The sequence below is a fragment of the Periplaneta americana genome, chromosome 3 (assembly GCF_040183065.1).
Source record: "Periplaneta americana isolate PAMFEO1 chromosome 3, P.americana_PAMFEO1_priV1, whole genome shotgun sequence".
Lineage (NCBI taxonomy): Eukaryota > Metazoa > Arthropoda > Insecta > Blattodea > Blattidae > Periplaneta > Periplaneta americana.
In genome coordinates, this window is record NC_091119.1 from 180,886,964 (window position 1) to 180,905,550 (window position 18,587).

Here is an 18,587-nt window from a genome sequence, read left to right on the forward strand (position 1 = left end):
TAAGTAAGTAAAAGCTATTCCTTTATTAATGTTATTTTACAACAGCTGTACATTAAAATTTCATAAGAATCAACAATTTGTTTATGTACAATATGATTCTTTGTTTATGGCCATTCGTAAGCATTATGCAGATGAAGTTTAGCAGTGTTGTAGTGTAACTATTTATGCTGCATTATGCCACACTAAAATTAGAACCATTCATGCTGGTTAGTTATAAAATATCAGCTCAATTTCCATATGCAAGCATCTGTGAAGCCTCTGTTTTCCAGGTTTGATTCCTCACTAAGAGAGTAGCTGGCTGCCAAAGTCAGAGAGTTGTCCTTGATGTTCTTAAAGGCTTGTCTTCCTGGGTCACCAAGCAGGACAACTTTTCCCCGATGACTCATATTTTTCAACCACTTGAAAAGTAACCCGGCAAACTCAGCATCATAGAACATATCACCAAGTAAAATGCAGTCCCATTTATGACAACTCTTTCCAATAAGGTTTTCAGTGCACACGTCTATACTGACAGAATTCAGAGCAGCATTCATCTTAATTGCTGTAGCAGCAACTGTAAATATGGAACAGACAGACATAGAAATTCAAAATGAGCAGAAAAGACATTGGAAATAAAAAAAATATATATATTTAGTGGTACAATTTTAATTTTTATCAGTATAACCATTTTTCAGAGATATATTTTTTTTACATTATTTGAAATATATTATATAAATGTTTCCACATGATGAAGGTAGAAGAATTTCACTTTTTAAAAATATGCATTTTATTCATTTTATATTTATAAAAATTTTGTCATATGGATTTGTTCAGTTCTTGTTAGTTTCAGAGGTACAAATTTTTTAATATGATAAATACTAATATTATTTATTTGTTTTCGTAATTTATTCATACTTATCTCAAATATAAAGAATACAAAAAATTCATATGATAAGTTGTTGTATTTTCTGCATATATATTGAAATTTTGAAGAAAAATGCTTTGAAACTCCATCATATGGAATGTTTTACATATTGAGAAATGTATTAAAAAAAACTTCGAAAAAACAAATTTTAAATTATAACTAGTGTTTTCTACATCTGGCATACCTGTGAATACTTTAAATGGTTACTAGGACGAAAATTAAACCAGATTTAGAATATAGAGAGATTGCACTTAATAATATAAAAACAAAAAATCACATTTTTTTTAAGTTCTTGGTCAAGTTTCACCTATGCCTTCCTTTAATTGCTTTTAACCCTAAGTAGCCTCCACTGACAGCGCTAACATCGTTTCTTACCAACATTCCATCACTGAATTTAGACTCCTGGAAATGGATAATTAACATGCGTGCTTTTGGTTTAAGTTGTTAGTCCTGGAAATACATTTTAATTTTAGTTACAGAATTCTTGTTCATGTCTGTTACACTGCAATGGCTGCACATATTAAATGTGAGTAAGCTGATTTCAGAAATAGGAAGAGTAATCACCCTACAAAATGTTTCTTCAAAATACCGGAAGATAGTGAAAGATGAGTTTTCATTTACAATATATAGCAACGTTATCACATAATACTAATTTGATATATTGGTAAATTTTCCGGCAATGAACCTCCGGGTTCCTTAAAAGGCATTTGTAAGAGAGATTGGAATACTGTCGTGTTACATACTTTCAAATATTTTACCGTTTTGAGAATGGTTTGATTTAGCATGGGTATTATTCTTATAAAATTATATTTATGCTTCCAAACATTCTATTATTTGGTTATTTAACGACGCTGTTTCAACTACGAGGTTATTTAGCGTCGATGAAATTGGTGATAGTGAGAGGAGGCCAAGGATTCACCACAGATTACCTGACATTCACCTTACGGTTGGGGAAAACCTCGGAGAAAACCCAACCAGGTAATCAGCCCAAGTGGGAATTGAAACCGCGCCTGAGCGCAACTCCAGATCGGCAGACAAAGTGCCTTAGCCAACTGACCTATGCCGGTGGCTCCAAACATTCTAATGTTGTGTTGTGCCCATGGAATATTCATGCAATAACTGTATAATTCTGTATATTATTTTAATGCACCGAAGTACATATGATATTTCCATGCAGATATTCTGCATCATCATACGATGAAAGAATAATGGAACAGAGAAAAATTCTCTCCGGCGCCGGGATTTCTCCGTTCCATTACTCTTTCATCGTATGATGATGCAGAATATCTGCATGGAAATATCATATGTACTTCGGTGCATTAAAATAATATATATGATATGCGTAAATCACTTCGTGATTTAAGACGGCGCTTATTCTGTCGGATCCCGGCCAACTAGTCACTCATAACGAGTGCACCTCAGCACAGGTGTGGACTTCGGTCCTACGTTCATAGACATCTATGACATAGTGCAGAGGGCGGCCACTAGAGGGAACCCAAGAGTTGGAACTTGATCTGAGACGATTCTGTCCGACACCGAGGTGGAATCCGGTGTGGCTTAGTGGATAAAGCATCAGCACGTAGAGCTGAAAACCCGGGTTCAAATCCCAGCACCAGAGAGAATTTTTCTCTGTTCCATTACTCTTTCATTATATAATTCTGGCCAGACAGTATCTATAATGTAATATACTGACTTTATGAAAGTAAATGGCCAAATTTTTCAACCACCATCCACCACTGCTAATGAGAAAGTAAAAAGATGGAGGACTGAAAAATGTTAAATATTATTCAACAGTGGTTAAATGTTTGGAATAAGTAATCAGGATCTGATTCAACTGTCATGAATCAAATTGTTTATGTTCAAATATGACTCCGGACACTACCATTCCTGTGAAACTGCATTACTGCAAGTACCTGGATCAATGTCATTTGCTGTCACTGTGCGTGCGCCACTCTTGGCAGCAGCAATGGCACAGGCTCCACTTCCACTGCCCACATCCAATACTCGCAGGCCACATGTCACTTGTGGGTTATCCAGCAGAAATCTGCAGAGGACAGGTGAAACTTTTGTACTGCAATCTTCGTTCAAACAGTAGGCTAAATAATGCCCCCCACATTTTATGTTTCATAAATATGACGCAAAAATGTTCCAAGGGAGAAAGCCATCTGTAAGAATCAAGAACAGAGGCGGCTTTAAGGGTAGTGCCCTCATGCCATGGCACTGACTAAATAAAATGTAATAAAATCTATTAAATCTTACAGTATTTAACTTATATTCAGAGCGCTATAAGATAGCAGCATATCTTCCACACTAGAAGATAATATGCAGCTCTTACAGTGGTGGTAAACATTTGCTCATTTCTCAGAAGATATTAATTTTAGGATCCATGTTTATACTTACTGGCTTGCCGCCCTCACATAAGCCCGCCATTGATCCCTATCCTGAGCAAGATTAATCCATTCTCTATCATATCCCACCTCCCTCAAATCCATTTTAATATCATCTTCCCATCTACGTCTCGGCCTCCCAACTAACACTCTATATGCATTTCTGGATTCGCCCATACGTGCTACATGCCCTGCCCATCTCAAACGTCTGGATTTAATGTTCCTAATTATGTCAGGTGAAGAATACAATGCATGCAGTTCTGTGTTGTGTAACTTTCTCCATTCTCCTGTAACTTCATCCCTCTTAGCCCCAAATATTTTCCTAAGCACCTTATTCTCAAACACCCTTAACCTATGTTTCCAATTCCTCATAGAAGCTATCCTTTATATGGTCATCTTTCTCTTCTGTAGGGGCATGAGCATTTATAACTACGATATCGCACCATCTACCCTTAAGTACTAAATACGATAACCTATCACTGATAAATTCGACCTCTTTTACTGCTGATTTTATTCTTTTATGAATAAAGAATCCTGTTCCTAATTGGTGATTATCGTTTCCTTCCCCATAATACAACAAATAATCTCGTATTTGTGTTATGCCGTTCCCATCTAACCTAACCTCCTGTATTCCCACAAAGTCTATTCTATATCTAGCTAGTTCTTTTGCTACTAATGTTACCCCTCCTGTTCTATATAGACTTGTGACATTCCAAGTACCAAATCTCAAAATCTTATTCCTTTGCTGTGGTCGTGCCAGAGAATCAGTCTCATTCTGAAGCTTATTTGAAGGATTCGTAACAAGCTGTTTTTTACGGTGATGGGTTGTTAGCCCATCGCCCAACCCCCAAGCTGGAGGACCACCCCTCATCAGCTGTCCGCGACTGCTTATTCAATATATTCACAGCTACCCTCCATATCTGGAGGCCGTCTCCTCGATCCGCAACCTGAGGACGCGTCATGCCGTGGTAATAGGGACCCATGTTTATAGGACTTTTATTTATTGTTTTGATGCCTCTCTAAATATTGGAACCTTTTTTCAGAACACCCTGTATACTCTCTAATTACACATTTTGTGTGTATTGTAATAAATTCTTTATTTCGTTAACAATGACATTTCTATTTGTAGTTTATTTTTTTGCTGCTTTGTATAAGATTGATAGCCTTTACACTGGTTGTCATTATACCTGGCAACAGCCTGTCCCCCAGGCCAATAAAAAGCCCAAAAAGGATCTTTAAATGCAATATTGTCGGCATTTGCTGTCCAAAGTTCACATGATGGAGTAATCAAATGAAGTTTGATTTCAGGAGTCATGTGGTCTGTAGAGATCACTGTGTGCTGCTTAATAAGTCTTGAAGTGGTGAAATGCACCAATGATCCACTCGCCATAGTTTTCATACTCAGTCTTCTCAAACTAAAACCAGAAATTAAATTTAAGAACTTAGAAGTTCAAGATACAAAATTACAGCTCGACCAAGTTAAGTCTGCAAGCCAAAAGGGGAAGTAGGAGGCAGTTCTGTAGTGAAAGGAGGCGGTAACGAGAGCAGACCAGTACAGTCTCATATGACAGCAAAGTTTTCCTACTGCGCTCCAGTTCATAGAGCGGTAACAATTTAAGACACTTTGAAATAGACTGTACTTCTACTTCTGCTTGACAGTGAGATTTGGCGTTCTGATTGGCAAGCGTGGGCGTAGGAGAGAAAGTTGCATGAAGGGGGAGGCTGGAGGCAGCGTAACTGTTGCCTTTATCCGAAGACATGGACAAAAAATCCGTGCGCTCCTTGCACACATTGAAATCTGAGCGTCAAGTGACCTATGTGGCAACTGTGTTTTCCCTCTACATTCCATCTCGATATCCCCACTCGCAGACTTAACTTGGACAAGCTGTATAATCATCATATGGGGTGACTCAGGACCTCTGCATCAAACTGGAGGGATGGTAGATCTCGCATAGAGGACCATTTTTTGTCAGACAATTCATTTTCTCTGACATGTCGTTCAGGAGGCATGCACCCAGATTAAAACGCATCACTACGTACATTGGTTTGAGTGGCAATGTTTGCAAAGTTCAAGGCTAGAAATCACAAAACAAGGCCAAAACATGTCCTTGAAATTTATTGTGCAACTGACTGGAAATTATAGAATTTTACGTATTAAAACAAGACAACCAAGTCTGCCGAGTTAGCTCTGAGGTAGTGCACCTGCCTCCAGAATAGCCGCCTGGATTCGATTCCTGGTGGAGCCAGAGATTTTCATGTAAAATTTCTACCTTGGGACTGGGAGAGATGGCGGTGCACAACTTCTAATCATTAGATTATGCACTAATATACCTGTGTTAAATCCCAGTCACTCTCCAGTGCATATGAAGAGAAGGTGTATGTCACTGTTGATAGTGATTCGTCTAATGGATGGGGTCATTAAGCCTGGCGACTCCCTTAGTGCTATTCGACAGGAGTAGGCTACATGCCGACACTGGATTTCCCCTTCTCCCTTCCTCACTTTCTTCATCATCATCATCCATTCCCTACACTACACTTACACAAACACTAACACACACTCACCCTAGTACACGACATACACACCTCTTAGTTTCGGAACTGGAATCTGGTGAGGCTTAGTGGATAGTGTGTCACCACGTAGACATGGATAAATATATAATAGGATGCGAAACTGTGGTCAGCACCATCTGACGGCAGGGGGATCAAATAAGATGATCAGCGCCCAAAGTCGTAGGTGGTGGACATTAGAACTACGTGTTGGGTACATTACCCAGAGTTCTCTATTTATCTGTTCGTTCGAGACATGGCTCGAAAAGACAAGATGGCAGCCAGAAACTTGCTAATAAGTGAACATAAAGTGAGACTACGTGTGTGTATAAGCAGTGTATGTTAAACAGTGATGTTTATGGATGTTGTAAAAATAGTGTTGTTTATTGTATTGTAAGGTAATAGTAATATAAATTGAACTATCTACTTAGTAGTAGTAGTTTTTGCAGACTCTTCCACTGTGCTATACACTAAATACCCAAAGAATACAATCCCAAGTATCTAACCTTTTGCTTTATTTTCTGTCTCTGTCTGGTTATATTTTAATTGGGTAGTGTAAAATAGATCGTCCCTTTTTATCTTCCTGTTGGCTCCGGTAAGAATTTTCAGTGGAAGATGCTGTGAGGAATAAAAATGTAAATGTTTTATTTTAAATTGGGTTAGTTTGTGAATAGGAATGAGGGAGGGAGGGAATACTTTCTACATAATTTAACATTTTCATCACCAGGTGCGCTGCTAAATACATGGAGTAATTAGTTCTTCTTTTCGCTACTTGGTGCACTGCTAGATGTAATATGTTCTCCACCGGCCAACAGACGGCAGCAATATCAATTTCTACATTAGTGCCTCTAGCATATGTTATGGGAAACTCGGTAAGTTTCGCATCCTATTATATAGACGTAGAGCTGAAAACCCTGGTTCGAGTCCCAGTACCGGAGAGAATTTTTCTCTGCTCCACCCATCCATTATATGATGATGAGAATTTCTGCACGGAAATATCATATGTACTTCGGTACATCATAATAATATGACATGCGTAAATAATCACTTAGTGATTTAAGAGGCGCTCATTCCGTCGAATACTGGCCACTTAGTCACTCGTAATGAGTGCACCTCTACACATAGTGTGGTGGACATTGTGCCACTGTCACACATCTGTGACACAGTGCTTGAGGGTTGGCCACTAAAGGGAAACTAAGAGGTGGCGCTTAAACTGAGAGGATTCAATCCGGTATCCGAACTGGAATCCAGTGCGGCTTAGTGGATAAAGCGTCAGCACGTAGAGTTGAAAACCTGGGTTCGAGTCCCAGTGCTGGAGAGAATTTTTCTCTGCTCCACCCATCCATCATATGGTAATGCAGAATTCCTGCACGGAAATATCATACATACTTTGGTACAGCACAATAATATAATGCGTCATTGGCCACTCTGTATGGAATTCTAAGTCTAGCTGCTCTAAATGCATTGGTCCTATATGGATCAACAATTTTTTAAGAACCTGGCTTTTCAACTTGTATCTTCTCACATGAAAAACACTTTGACAAGAATTGTCTGTGAGCTCTTTGTGGACACATCTTCATTTGTAGGGATGAAACGAGGCAGCATCAAGCTACACAAATATTCTAGACGTTATTTTTGCTCTTGGGGAAAAGGACAGAAAAGTGAAAGACACAGTTCAAATTATGGCAGACCAGTTTATAGTGAACATAGGAAGGATATTTCTATAGACGGTTTTTCAGCACCTTAAAACTATATCATGTACTTTTATTATAGATACTTTACTTTTTGTGTGTAGGAAAGTCATAATTTAATAGTACAGTAGAACCCCTATTATCCTTGGCAATGAAGGGGATTGACTGAACAGTTAATCGAAAAAATCGGATAATCCATACCATGAAATATTTTTCCAAATTAAGTGAATAACACTGAACTTTCGTCATTTTCTCTGTGGTCTTGTGTTTAATAAGCTTGGTAGTGAATCAGAAGTTCGCTAATTTAAGTTCGGTTGTCAACAACGTGCTTTAAGGGTAAGAAAACTTCTTTTAATGGCTGTCAGTGGAAAGATAGGAATACTGTATTAAAGGTCTCATGTTGTAGATTAACATACTGTATACCCTTTATCCTTGACTTTTATTAAATCGTGCACAGTTGTAACATCAGTCTCGTATTGTGATGCGAGATGACCCACAATTTCTCTATTCCCAAACCACTTAATTATTTGCATTTTGTTCGATACTTGGCACAACACTTTTTCTTTTGACACTCATGGAATTCATTTTATATAGAAGTCGTAGAGTACGGTAACTCGAACAGTGGACCAAAACTGTGTAAGTGTAAATGCTTGTAATAACACTCTGTAGAAAAAATATGTATACTAATATAACGTATAATAGTATCTATTTCATATTATGCTTCTGTAGCAAAAGGAAAAGGAGTGAGAGAAAGACAGTCGGATAATCTGCCAATCAGTTAATAGGGTAATGGATAATCGGGGTTCTACTGTATAAATGGTTTCATAAATAAATATATCTACAGTATTTATTTGCATATTAAATTCCTGGGGTAGTATGCAACTCCCATTACAACAAATGCTGTACCTATTCATTACCAGCAGAGGGTTACAATGCCTTACATGTAATTCTGCCTTATTTATTTAAACTTATGGTACACTGGACTGCAAAAAATGTGCCGAGTCGAAGTTGCTATTGATTTGAAATATTATCGTGTTACGAGGAATTTGCTTAGGAAACAATAGAAATAGAGATACACAGAAGACATTACAATAAAATAATTATACAAACACACTTGAACTGGCCTGAATTTTCTAAAGAGTTTTTATTCCGTGCAAAGGTGAAATGTGTAGTTAAATGTTTCAATTAGATTCAATTTTCAGTTCTGTATCTGTATTTATAATAAAATTGATTCTTTTTTTTTTTAATACAATATGAAACATAACTGGGTGTATACATCAATTGTAATAATGACAGCATCTATGGATAATAAGGAAGGCTGTGGAATACCATATAAACTGCAATTTCACTATTTTCGTGTAATATTCTTATTAATATTTTAAAATAAAAGCATATGAATTTTTCAAATCAATTCATATTAAATAATAACGTGAACATGTTATTTAAAAGTCGTATTGACATGTTTTTAGAAAATTGATCTCAGGAAAACTGCTTTCCACCTTGTCATGTTTGCTACAGTTCTCGGAAAATGATACAATTTCGTATTGGCATTTCTTATGACTAATGAACATCAATATAGCCAGTGATTCTGATTTAATAAGTAGGCAGAATAGGAAGTAAGAAGCAGTCATTTATGTATACTGGCATTTATTCAGACAGTTGAGGAAAAATACTGGAGTTCTTATTAGGGTAACGGTTGTTGAGACTTAATATCAATCCAATATGCCAGTAACTGATTAACCCACTTATGCTTGGTTACAATATATTGAAACACAGTTCAGCTTAAGGGATTATTATTTTATTCCGATATTTGTTCATATTATAAAACATAAATTAGTTTCTATTTTCATGCAAGTAAAATGTAATTAAGTTACTACAAAGCAATCATACAAGTAAAATATATTTTAAAAACAATATCAGTAAGTTTTATATCAAAATACACAAATAAAATTAATCTCAAACTTTTCAAAATACTTGATACATGATGTCATTTCATTTATGAGATCAAACAGGAGTTGCTTTTAAGTACATTATACAAAATACTGAAAGACAATGTAGGCTAATACAAATTCTATTAGGACTTCTTCTAAATATTATTATTTGTGCATAAAAAAATTAACTGACCATTATTAAATATTTTTTGAGTCTAAAAAAATGGTATAAAATAAGTAGGAACTTTCGTAATATTTCAGGTACATTAATCACATAGGTTCAGAGATCACGTTACGTAACAGGTACCTGTCTGAATTTCAGAATCATGTTCTGTTTGACTTTGGTAAAATTTTAGTGTAAATCATGTCGTTCACATTAAAGCAGTAAGCCTATTGTATCTTGAGCTGCTATACTTCTTGAAAATGCCAGAATTACATTGAACACGTTTCATTTCACTTAACATAAAATAAGAAATTGTTACTACTTTGTCAGAAGTGTAAAATCCTGTACGGCGTTCACGTGATTTCCAAATTTCTTTTTTCATTTTGTGTATCACAAGGGAAGAATACACTGCAGCCGCAGCTAGGAGCGAAGGACTTCTCATGGAAAACTTTATGAATCCATAAATAATGTCTAGCAAATAATTACATGTATAATATACGTTTTCATTCTCAATGTCCATTACACAAAGATAATATGACACAAATGTTAGAGGATTGACACTGTTGATCTTGAAATCTGATATCTTCAGCAAACTAAGTTCAAAATCAAATATCTGCTCTGCTGAAAAAATCCATTCTGCAAATTCCAGGAAACATGAGATGCTAGGGACTAGAGCTTTGCTGTCACTTTTCGTGGCCAGCCATAGAGCAGTACATGCTAGTGCCTGGAGTTCAGAGGCTTTTACATACATATTGCAGAGAGCTTTATCCATCAAACTAATGGCGGTGAACAGCACCCAGCCCGGCAAGTCAAGTTTGTGCTGGACACGGATAAGCCAGTTCACTACAACAGAATGGTTTGCAGAAAACTGCCTTTCAACAGACAAAGGGACACAAGTGTCTTCCTCTATTTTCTGCAAATGCTGTATAATGTCTTCACTATATTCGGACACGTAAAGAAAATCTTTAAGTACATTCTTTGATTTGATTTCCGAACTTTTACTTTTACATTCTTCTGTATTAATATCCTTTTTGTTTTCTTTAAAAACTGTAAAGGCTGAAGAAGCTTCTTTTGCAGACTTTACAGGTTTTGGCAATATTCTCCTGTTCTGTATAACACAATCTGCAATAATTCTATTCTCTTTGCCATTTCCTTGCAGGATTGAACATTGTTGTAGGTGCAGGGGTATGTTATTATCTAGTAATGCAAGTTGACGCTGGTGTTCATTTGATTTCTTCTGAATTTCTGCTCCTCTCTTTGTTCCATCTTCGAGATGATGGGTTGTTTTAATATGTCTGTGGGTGGAAATGAAGCTGTAGAATTACTGAAACCTACAACTAATACTACTTGTGTCATGTAATGAAATGCAACATATTTAAGTACAAATCGTGAACCGTGTCATTCGTGAAAGAAGGTAAAAAGTGAAAAATTAAAATGGAGTCTAGCACACTTTGTCATTATATAACTTGCAATAATTGAAACATTTTAAAATAAATATGCAGAGTGAACAATAAGTATGGACAATTAATATTTGAGGAGAAAAATTCGCTCCGGCGCCGGGGATCGAACCCGGGTCCTTGGTTCTGCCCTAGATCATATACGTAACAGATAACTCCTCGCTACGTTAAAATCGGCAGCATTTTGAAGAGAACAACTGCCAGGATCGCCACCCGTCCGCCGTAAACGAACACGAGATGGCAGCACAGTCGCTAATGCAATTCAAATGGGTATTATGACGTGACTCCTTACGTAACAACTAGATAGCAGTGTAGTAAACCCGACAAAAGTTATTAACCTCAAAGCCTATAACCCCGACATATCTGTTACATATATGATCTAAGGTTCTGCGTACCAAGCACTCTGACCACTGAGCTACGCCGAATTCAATCCACAGCATCGGACCGAATCTTCCCCCTTCAATGTTTCCCGTTGTGGCCTGACTCCAATTTAGGCATATATGTTGACATAAATGTCCAATGTCAACTGCCATTATATTAGGAGCGCACTCAGCTGAGTGACTTGTTTGGCTGGGATTCCGCAGTTAAGTGCACAGTAATCTGTACAGACATATGCACTGCTAGCTATGAGAATATTATAAATTTATTAATTTGTCCTACAGAATGATATCTGTAATATTGACAATTGATATTTGAGAATACAAATTCGCTCCGGCACCGGGGATCGAACCCGGGCCTTGGTTCTGCGTACCAAGCGCTCTGACCACTGAGCTACGCCAAATTCAATCCACAGCACCGGACCGAATCATCCTCCTTCACTATTTCCCTTTTTGGCCTGACTCCAAGTTAGGCATATATGTTGACGTATATGTCCAATGTCAACTGCCATTATATTAGTAGCACACAGCTGAGTGACTTGTTTGGCTGGGATTTTGCAGTCAAGTGCACAGTAATCTGTAGAGCCATGTGCACTGCTAGCTATGAGAATATGCTAGATTTATTAATTTGTCCTACAGAATAATATCTGTAATATTGACAATTAATATTTGAGGAGAAAAATTCACTCTGGCACCGGCGATCGAACCTGGGTCCTTGGTTCTATGTACTGGTTCTACGGTCCGGTGCTGTGGATTGAATTCGGCGTAGCTCAGTGGTCAGAGCGCTTGGTACGTAGAATCAAGGACCCGGGTTCGATCCCCGGTGCTGGAGCGAATTTTTCTCCTCAAATATTAATTATCAATATTACAGATATTATTCTGTAGGAAAAATTAAATCTATAATAAGTATGGAATATTGTTAATAATGCATTAAATTTTAATTTTACAAAAAAAAAAAGTTTTATACAAAAACTGTTGGAGATAAACCATACAATATTATGCCAGTGTTCAAATAGAGTTATTCAGACATACAGTAAACTAATTTTTTTAAATGGTACCCTATATTAAAATTTACATGTTCCGAATCTCCATTAAATTTTATGTATGAATGCATAGAAACTTTACCTATTCACTTGTTTCATGTCTTTTAACAATTTAATAAACTTGTTTCGTGGACTTCAAATTTGAGAGAAATAAGTATATAAAACCATGTTGAGTAAGCCATAAAACTAAAGAAACACTATAACCAAACTTTATCACATAACTTATACTTGAAATGAGAACATTCACAGCCAAAAAATGTCCCAGTCTATCAAGAAAATAGTCCATTGCCTTCCTCACAGTTATAAGACTATCTGTTCCATCTCGTATCTACAATGGACTGTTTTCGTGATAGATTGGGATATTGTTTAGCTGTGAATGGTTCTCATTTTGAGCATCTGTGATGAAGTTTGGTTAGTCATAGCGTTTTGTTTAGTTTTATGGCCTATTCAACATGATTTTACATACTTATTTGTCTCAAATTTGAAGTCCACGAAACAATTTAATAAATACAGTAATTGAGAGACAAGAAATGGGACAATGAGTAAAGTTTCTGTGCATTCATATGTAAAACTTAATAGAGATTCGGAATATGTAAATTTTAATATAGGGTGCCATTTAAAAAAATAGTTTACTGTCACACCATGTATGTCTGAATAACTGTTTTCGAACACTGGAATAAAATTGTATGGTTTATCTTCAACAGTTTTGTATAAAACTTTTTTTTTTTTTGGAAAATTAAAATTTAAGAAGTTATTAATAATATTTCATACTGATTGTTCACTTCGTATAACAAATTACACGAACATGTAAATGTGAAAACTTTGCCAAAGCAGTAAATAATTATGGCCATTGCGAGTATTTTCATATTTATCTGGACCACAAGTATGACAAAGCAAAATTTTCATTAATTATGCAGGAAGCATAGACCAGGTCAGCTCATATTGTAAATTATTTATGTAGGAAAGTCTCTCTCTCTGTAATGTTAACAATGAAATTATCTTCCTTCTTGCTTCCTAATTTTTTAATGTAAGTGATTTTAGTTTCTTCCATGACTAACATATCAGCTTTCTCATTATTACCATTCAGCCCACAGTGGGCAGGGATCCATTGAAAAATGTTTTTATTTAAATTTTGAATTTGTTTTACTATGCAATGAATTTCTTTAACTTTTTCCATTTAGGCAATATAATTAAACTGATAACCTGGATTGTAGATTAGAATTAGGAAAGCTATGTTTTTGCATTTGTATTATGTAGGAAAGTATGCACTCTGGACCTCTACTGCAGGAAGTAATAATTTAAGTATACATTTTTTAGTAGGTTATTTTACGACGCTCATCTCAAGTTATTTAGCATTTGATAATGCTGCTGAAATGAGTCCGAGGTCCAGCATCGATAGTTACCCAGCATTTGCTCATATTAGATTGAGGGAAAACCCCGGGAAAAACCTCAACCAGGTAACTTACCCCGACTGGGATTCGAACCTGGGCCACCTGGTTTCACAGTCAGACGTGTTAACTGTTACTTCACAGATGTGGACTTAAAGTACACATGCTTGTGAAGTACTAATATGCAGTAGTACACACATAAATGCTTGTATATAGGAATGAGAAAGATGGCAGCCTGGTCAATGCATTGTGCATAATTACCAAATTCGTCTTAGTACAAATAATTATGACGGCTGGTAAACTGATTTTCCAAGTTTCTGTACAGACCAATGATAAAACACCAAAGTAGCTTGCCAGTCATCATAATTGTTTGTACTAAAGGCGAAGATTACCCATCTGTTAATTATAAAATAATGATAATGATCAATTGGACGGAGTTACGCAATAATAGACCAACCAACAATTCGAAAAAAATAAAAAAATCAGTCCCCTAACTGCCCATTGTGCAACTCAAACCAAGAAATGGATTCGGAACACCTCAAAATCTGTGCTTCATTGGCTGGTCATGATATCTTTGAAAAATATTGGAGTGCAAGAGGTCAAATGACTTTACTGTCAAACGCCTGGCATTGGAAAACAACAACAATAATTTGAAAAAAATTAGGAATTTGCACAAATCTGTTGCTGGCAGGCTAATTTAACTCAGAAAAAAATCAAGAATGCGATATGTGAATTTTTCTGCCATTTGTAAACAAAAATTCGTTTATTGGATAAAATTCATTTATTTATTTTGCTTTGAAATATTAATTCAACTGCTGGTTTCTTATCAAAAATCAGTTAGCATTTTTTGGTATTATTTGTGCTATTCTTTTTTTGTAATAGTATAAATGTTACAATAACTCTTGCATAAAATGTTTGATAAAAAACAGATTTATTTCAATGGCCAATATCTAGAAACAGGTTTTTGGCAATTAGTGTCTTATTGCGCAACTCTCCAATTGATAGGATTTATATGCTTAAGAGCTTCAGTATATTTTCTCTGCCTAAATATTGACTTTCCTTCTAAGATGTCGATGCTTTAAGGCAGTGATGGGAGGATAATATTAAAATAGGTTTAAAGGATGTGGGATATGATTGTAGGGACTGGATTAATCTTGCTCAGGATAGGGACTGATGGTGGGCTTATGTGAGGGTGGCAATGAATCTCCGGGTTCTTTAAAAGCAATTTGTAAGTAAGTATTTGCAAACTAGTATTTAATTATGTATGCAAAATAAGTGTCTAGGTCTATGACTATCATCAAAACAAAAGCTAGAAATTTCCTTCAAATTGAAAATGATATCAAGTGTGTGTGTGTCGAATATAAAGTTCAGACTTAAGTTACTTTCTCAAAAAATAGGCAAATTTATCGCATTAATTATTTTTTACTTTGTAACTGCCAGTACTGAAACTGGCTTTCTACTGTGTAAACTTCGTCCTCAATTCCATAGATGAAACCATAAGTGCTAAAACATAACCTTTGTCCCATGGATAGGTAGAAAGAAAGAGTTTCCATAAGGCCAAGTTATCAGTGATAGGTTATGTATGATTAGTTCAGGCTTTTGATATGCCTTGCACATACGTATTTTGGTTGGTAGGTGGGTTGGTGCTAGAACGTAACAGCTTTTGACCCGGTATTACTCCCGCCATTCTTCGCCATAAGGATGGACTGTGCAGTGCCGAATTGCCGATACGCGTTGCATTTAATGTATTTCACACTTTCCTGTACTTTTAACACGCTATTTATCAAATTTACAACAACTTCTATGGCCCTGATATTGTGTTGGGTGCAATAACATTTAAACAGTCTTTAGTTCCAACTATACTGGATTACTATGTAAACCTTTTGGGCATTTTATTTTTTAGTTCAAAATTGTTTGTTTGTAAATGTATGTTTAAGACGTTTTTCTTTTATTTTGTAAATCACCTCGAGATCCCCCTCAGCTCTTTACACGACTCTCCAAGGGTTCGCGACCAACACTTTGGGAACCACTGCTTTAAAGGTACATAATAAATGGATCAGTTTCGGTCAGTTTCTATGGGTATTTCAGATTCTCTCGAGAGTTCTATAAACGTTTCAACCTCTAGTAACAGTTTGGAAGTATAATCATTTCACATTCAAAATAAAAAAAAAAACATTTAAGTTTTCTGAAACATCACAAGCACTTCAAGTTACGTTAAGTTACATTCTAAAGGAGTTTATCTACTGTAAAATGTGTGCTGAAAGATGCTGATAGCAATTTTTTATTTATCACGTTTATAAAGAAATCATGCCTTTGCGTCGAAAGTTTACTGAAAGACTGAAGGAACTAAGCCTATTAAATCAAAACATCAACACAAAATCATTTAATTATTAGCATATATTACCTGGCCATTATAAACATTCAACTTATTTTTTCACTGTTGATGAACCTATGAACTCTCACTACCACGGCTTCCTTTCCCTAGTGCTGCAGAACTGCTGAAACGTACAGCATGTCCACCAAGATTTACAATACTTCCAAAAACACAATACTCCCAACGCCATGTGCGTGACTGCGTGTACAGAAACAAATTCAGATCAAAGTCCCAAGCCGCCAAATTCACTACTGCAGTACCTCTCACGGCGAATTAATAAACTAATATACATTATCCACGGCCGACTTGATGCTCGCTTCGCTTCAAGTCGGCCGTGTATTATCATAACCTGATATGCATGCAGAGTAAAGTAAATGCACTAAATATCTTCAATTAATTCAGAATAATTAATTTATAAATGTGAAATAACTTGACTGCGTTCCATATTCTTGCAAACCGGTCTCTAATTTGTTTTCAGAAATGTAAATTAATTTTAAGTAAACTATCGGTCGCAAAACAGACCTCTGCCGGACCGGTCTACAAACCGGATCGAGGACATACCTTACAGTTTCAACACTAGATGGCATGGCAAAAAACACTTTCATACAGTCACTGCAATCAAACCCAACGAAATAAAATGATTTGCAAAATAATAACTGAACACTCCATGAGCACTAGTGCGATAATTTTCAGGTTAAAAGGTCCACCACAACGGGTTAGAAAGTTTCTAACTCGTTGGTCCACCATCACCAAACAAAAGAATATTCACGGCCACCTGAAACAATAAGCTGCTCGCTACATAATATTGTCGAACAAAATACGCACAATATACTCACCGGCATACAGTGTGCAATTTTCTTCATCTAGCAGGCTAGCGGGCAAAATTCATTTTTCGACTTGTTGATTTCACTATATATTTTTATGAATATATGTCCCTGAATGTACGAGGCATCTTATGAAAATACTGCGCGAAAACGCTTTATTGGAAGTCGCATTAAGGGCTAGTAAACTGTGTTTCCTTTTCTTCTTTCACATTTGTAAATCCAGGTATGTACTTCAGCATAATGTATAATTTAGCTAAATAACTTAATTACTAAATTAGAGTTCACAGTAGGCTTTTATTTGATACGAAGGACATTTATAGGCCTATATTTTCCCCCAAACTTGAGTTATAAAATACTAACTGCTGTGTGCTGTCAAAACAATTTTATATTTGAGGTGAACGGAAGAAACGTTGGGGACAGAAGAAGATATCAGGTGATAGACGACATTAAGATATATGGGTCATATGAAGAGACAAAGAGGAAGGCAGAAAATAGGAAAGACTGGAGAATGCTGGGCTTGCAATGAAAGACCTGCCCTTGAACAGAACAATATGAATGAATTCCGACGTCATTACCTGTATGAAATATTGTTTGCTTGGTTGTTGCCCCTAGGCAATATTTGGTGTCCAAACTTTGTTCCCTAGTCATCACTTAGCCGAATCAGTCAATCGGAATTTTCAAGAAAGAAAGTTTGGCAGCATGAAGCAAATATTACGGAAGCAACAGTGGACAGTCTGAAACGAAAGAACTTTCTCAATAGGAAACGCGTAGCTCCAGAACTAGAATGTGAAAGTGATATATCGAAAATCCTGTAACGCAGCTGATATCATATTGTAAAAGGTACCGGTATTTGTACAGATTACAATTGTGTCTGTGTTGCATTTATACCATTGTTTCAGATCTGAACTCTGATCCTTGGTATTGATTTTTTCACATTCTGTTTGGCGGGACAGAAAATTTGGCAAATTTTAGAAGGAAAAAGTACTCGTATCTTGTGAGATTAATAAACACTTTATATATAGAAAGAAATTTTAGAATTTATTAGAGAAATAGAATTAGTAAAAGCAAAACTTTGATAAAGCTGAGAATTTGATAAGGATGTCCCCTGTTTCCTTTACTTCTTAATAATAATAATAATAATAATAATAATAATAATAATAATGATATTGATGATGATTTATTTATACTGGCAGAGTTAAGACCATAGGACCTTCTCTTACACACTACCAGGTCACAAAGTATACAAGCAGTGAAAAGTTAACAAAAAGTTAAAGAACAGAATACTAACGTATTACAAAAAAATAATAATAGCATAACTAAATCGACACTAAACAACATGAAAAAATAGAAATAAAATAATATAAAAAGAAAGTAAAATACATTGGAATATAATAAAAAGCAACTCATTTAGTACAAATAGTTAATATGGAAAACGTAAGGAAAAACATAACAAAATGGAATGTAATAAAATAATAATAAAAAGAAAGAAAAGGAAAACGAA

General features: G+C 35.9%; 1 protein-coding gene across 3 annotated transcripts in view; it reads right to left on the reverse strand.

Annotated features, from left to right (window-relative positions):
• Positions 1–18,587, reverse strand: part of LOC138696879 (electron transfer flavoprotein beta subunit lysine methyltransferase-like) — a 327,451-nt gene continuing 308,864 nt past the window's right edge. Inside the window, exons 1-4 of one of the 3 annotated variants that reach the window (XM_069822338.1) lie at positions 16,293–16,558; positions 4,479–4,706; positions 2,818–2,948; positions 1–553 (exon numbers count right to left, since the gene is read on the reverse strand). In XM_069822338.1, coding sequence (XP_069678439.1) covers positions 222–553; positions 2,818–2,948; positions 4,479–4,706; positions 16,293–16,309 — 708 coding nt within the window. In that variant the 5' untranslated portion in view covers positions 16,310–16,558 and the 3' untranslated portion in view covers positions 1–221. Of the gene's footprint in view, positions 554–2,817; positions 2,949–4,478; positions 4,707–9,344; positions 10,919–16,292; positions 16,771–18,587 lie in introns of those variants that run through there. The other 2 variants (XM_069822339.1, XM_069822337.1) reach the window with 2 other exon arrangements.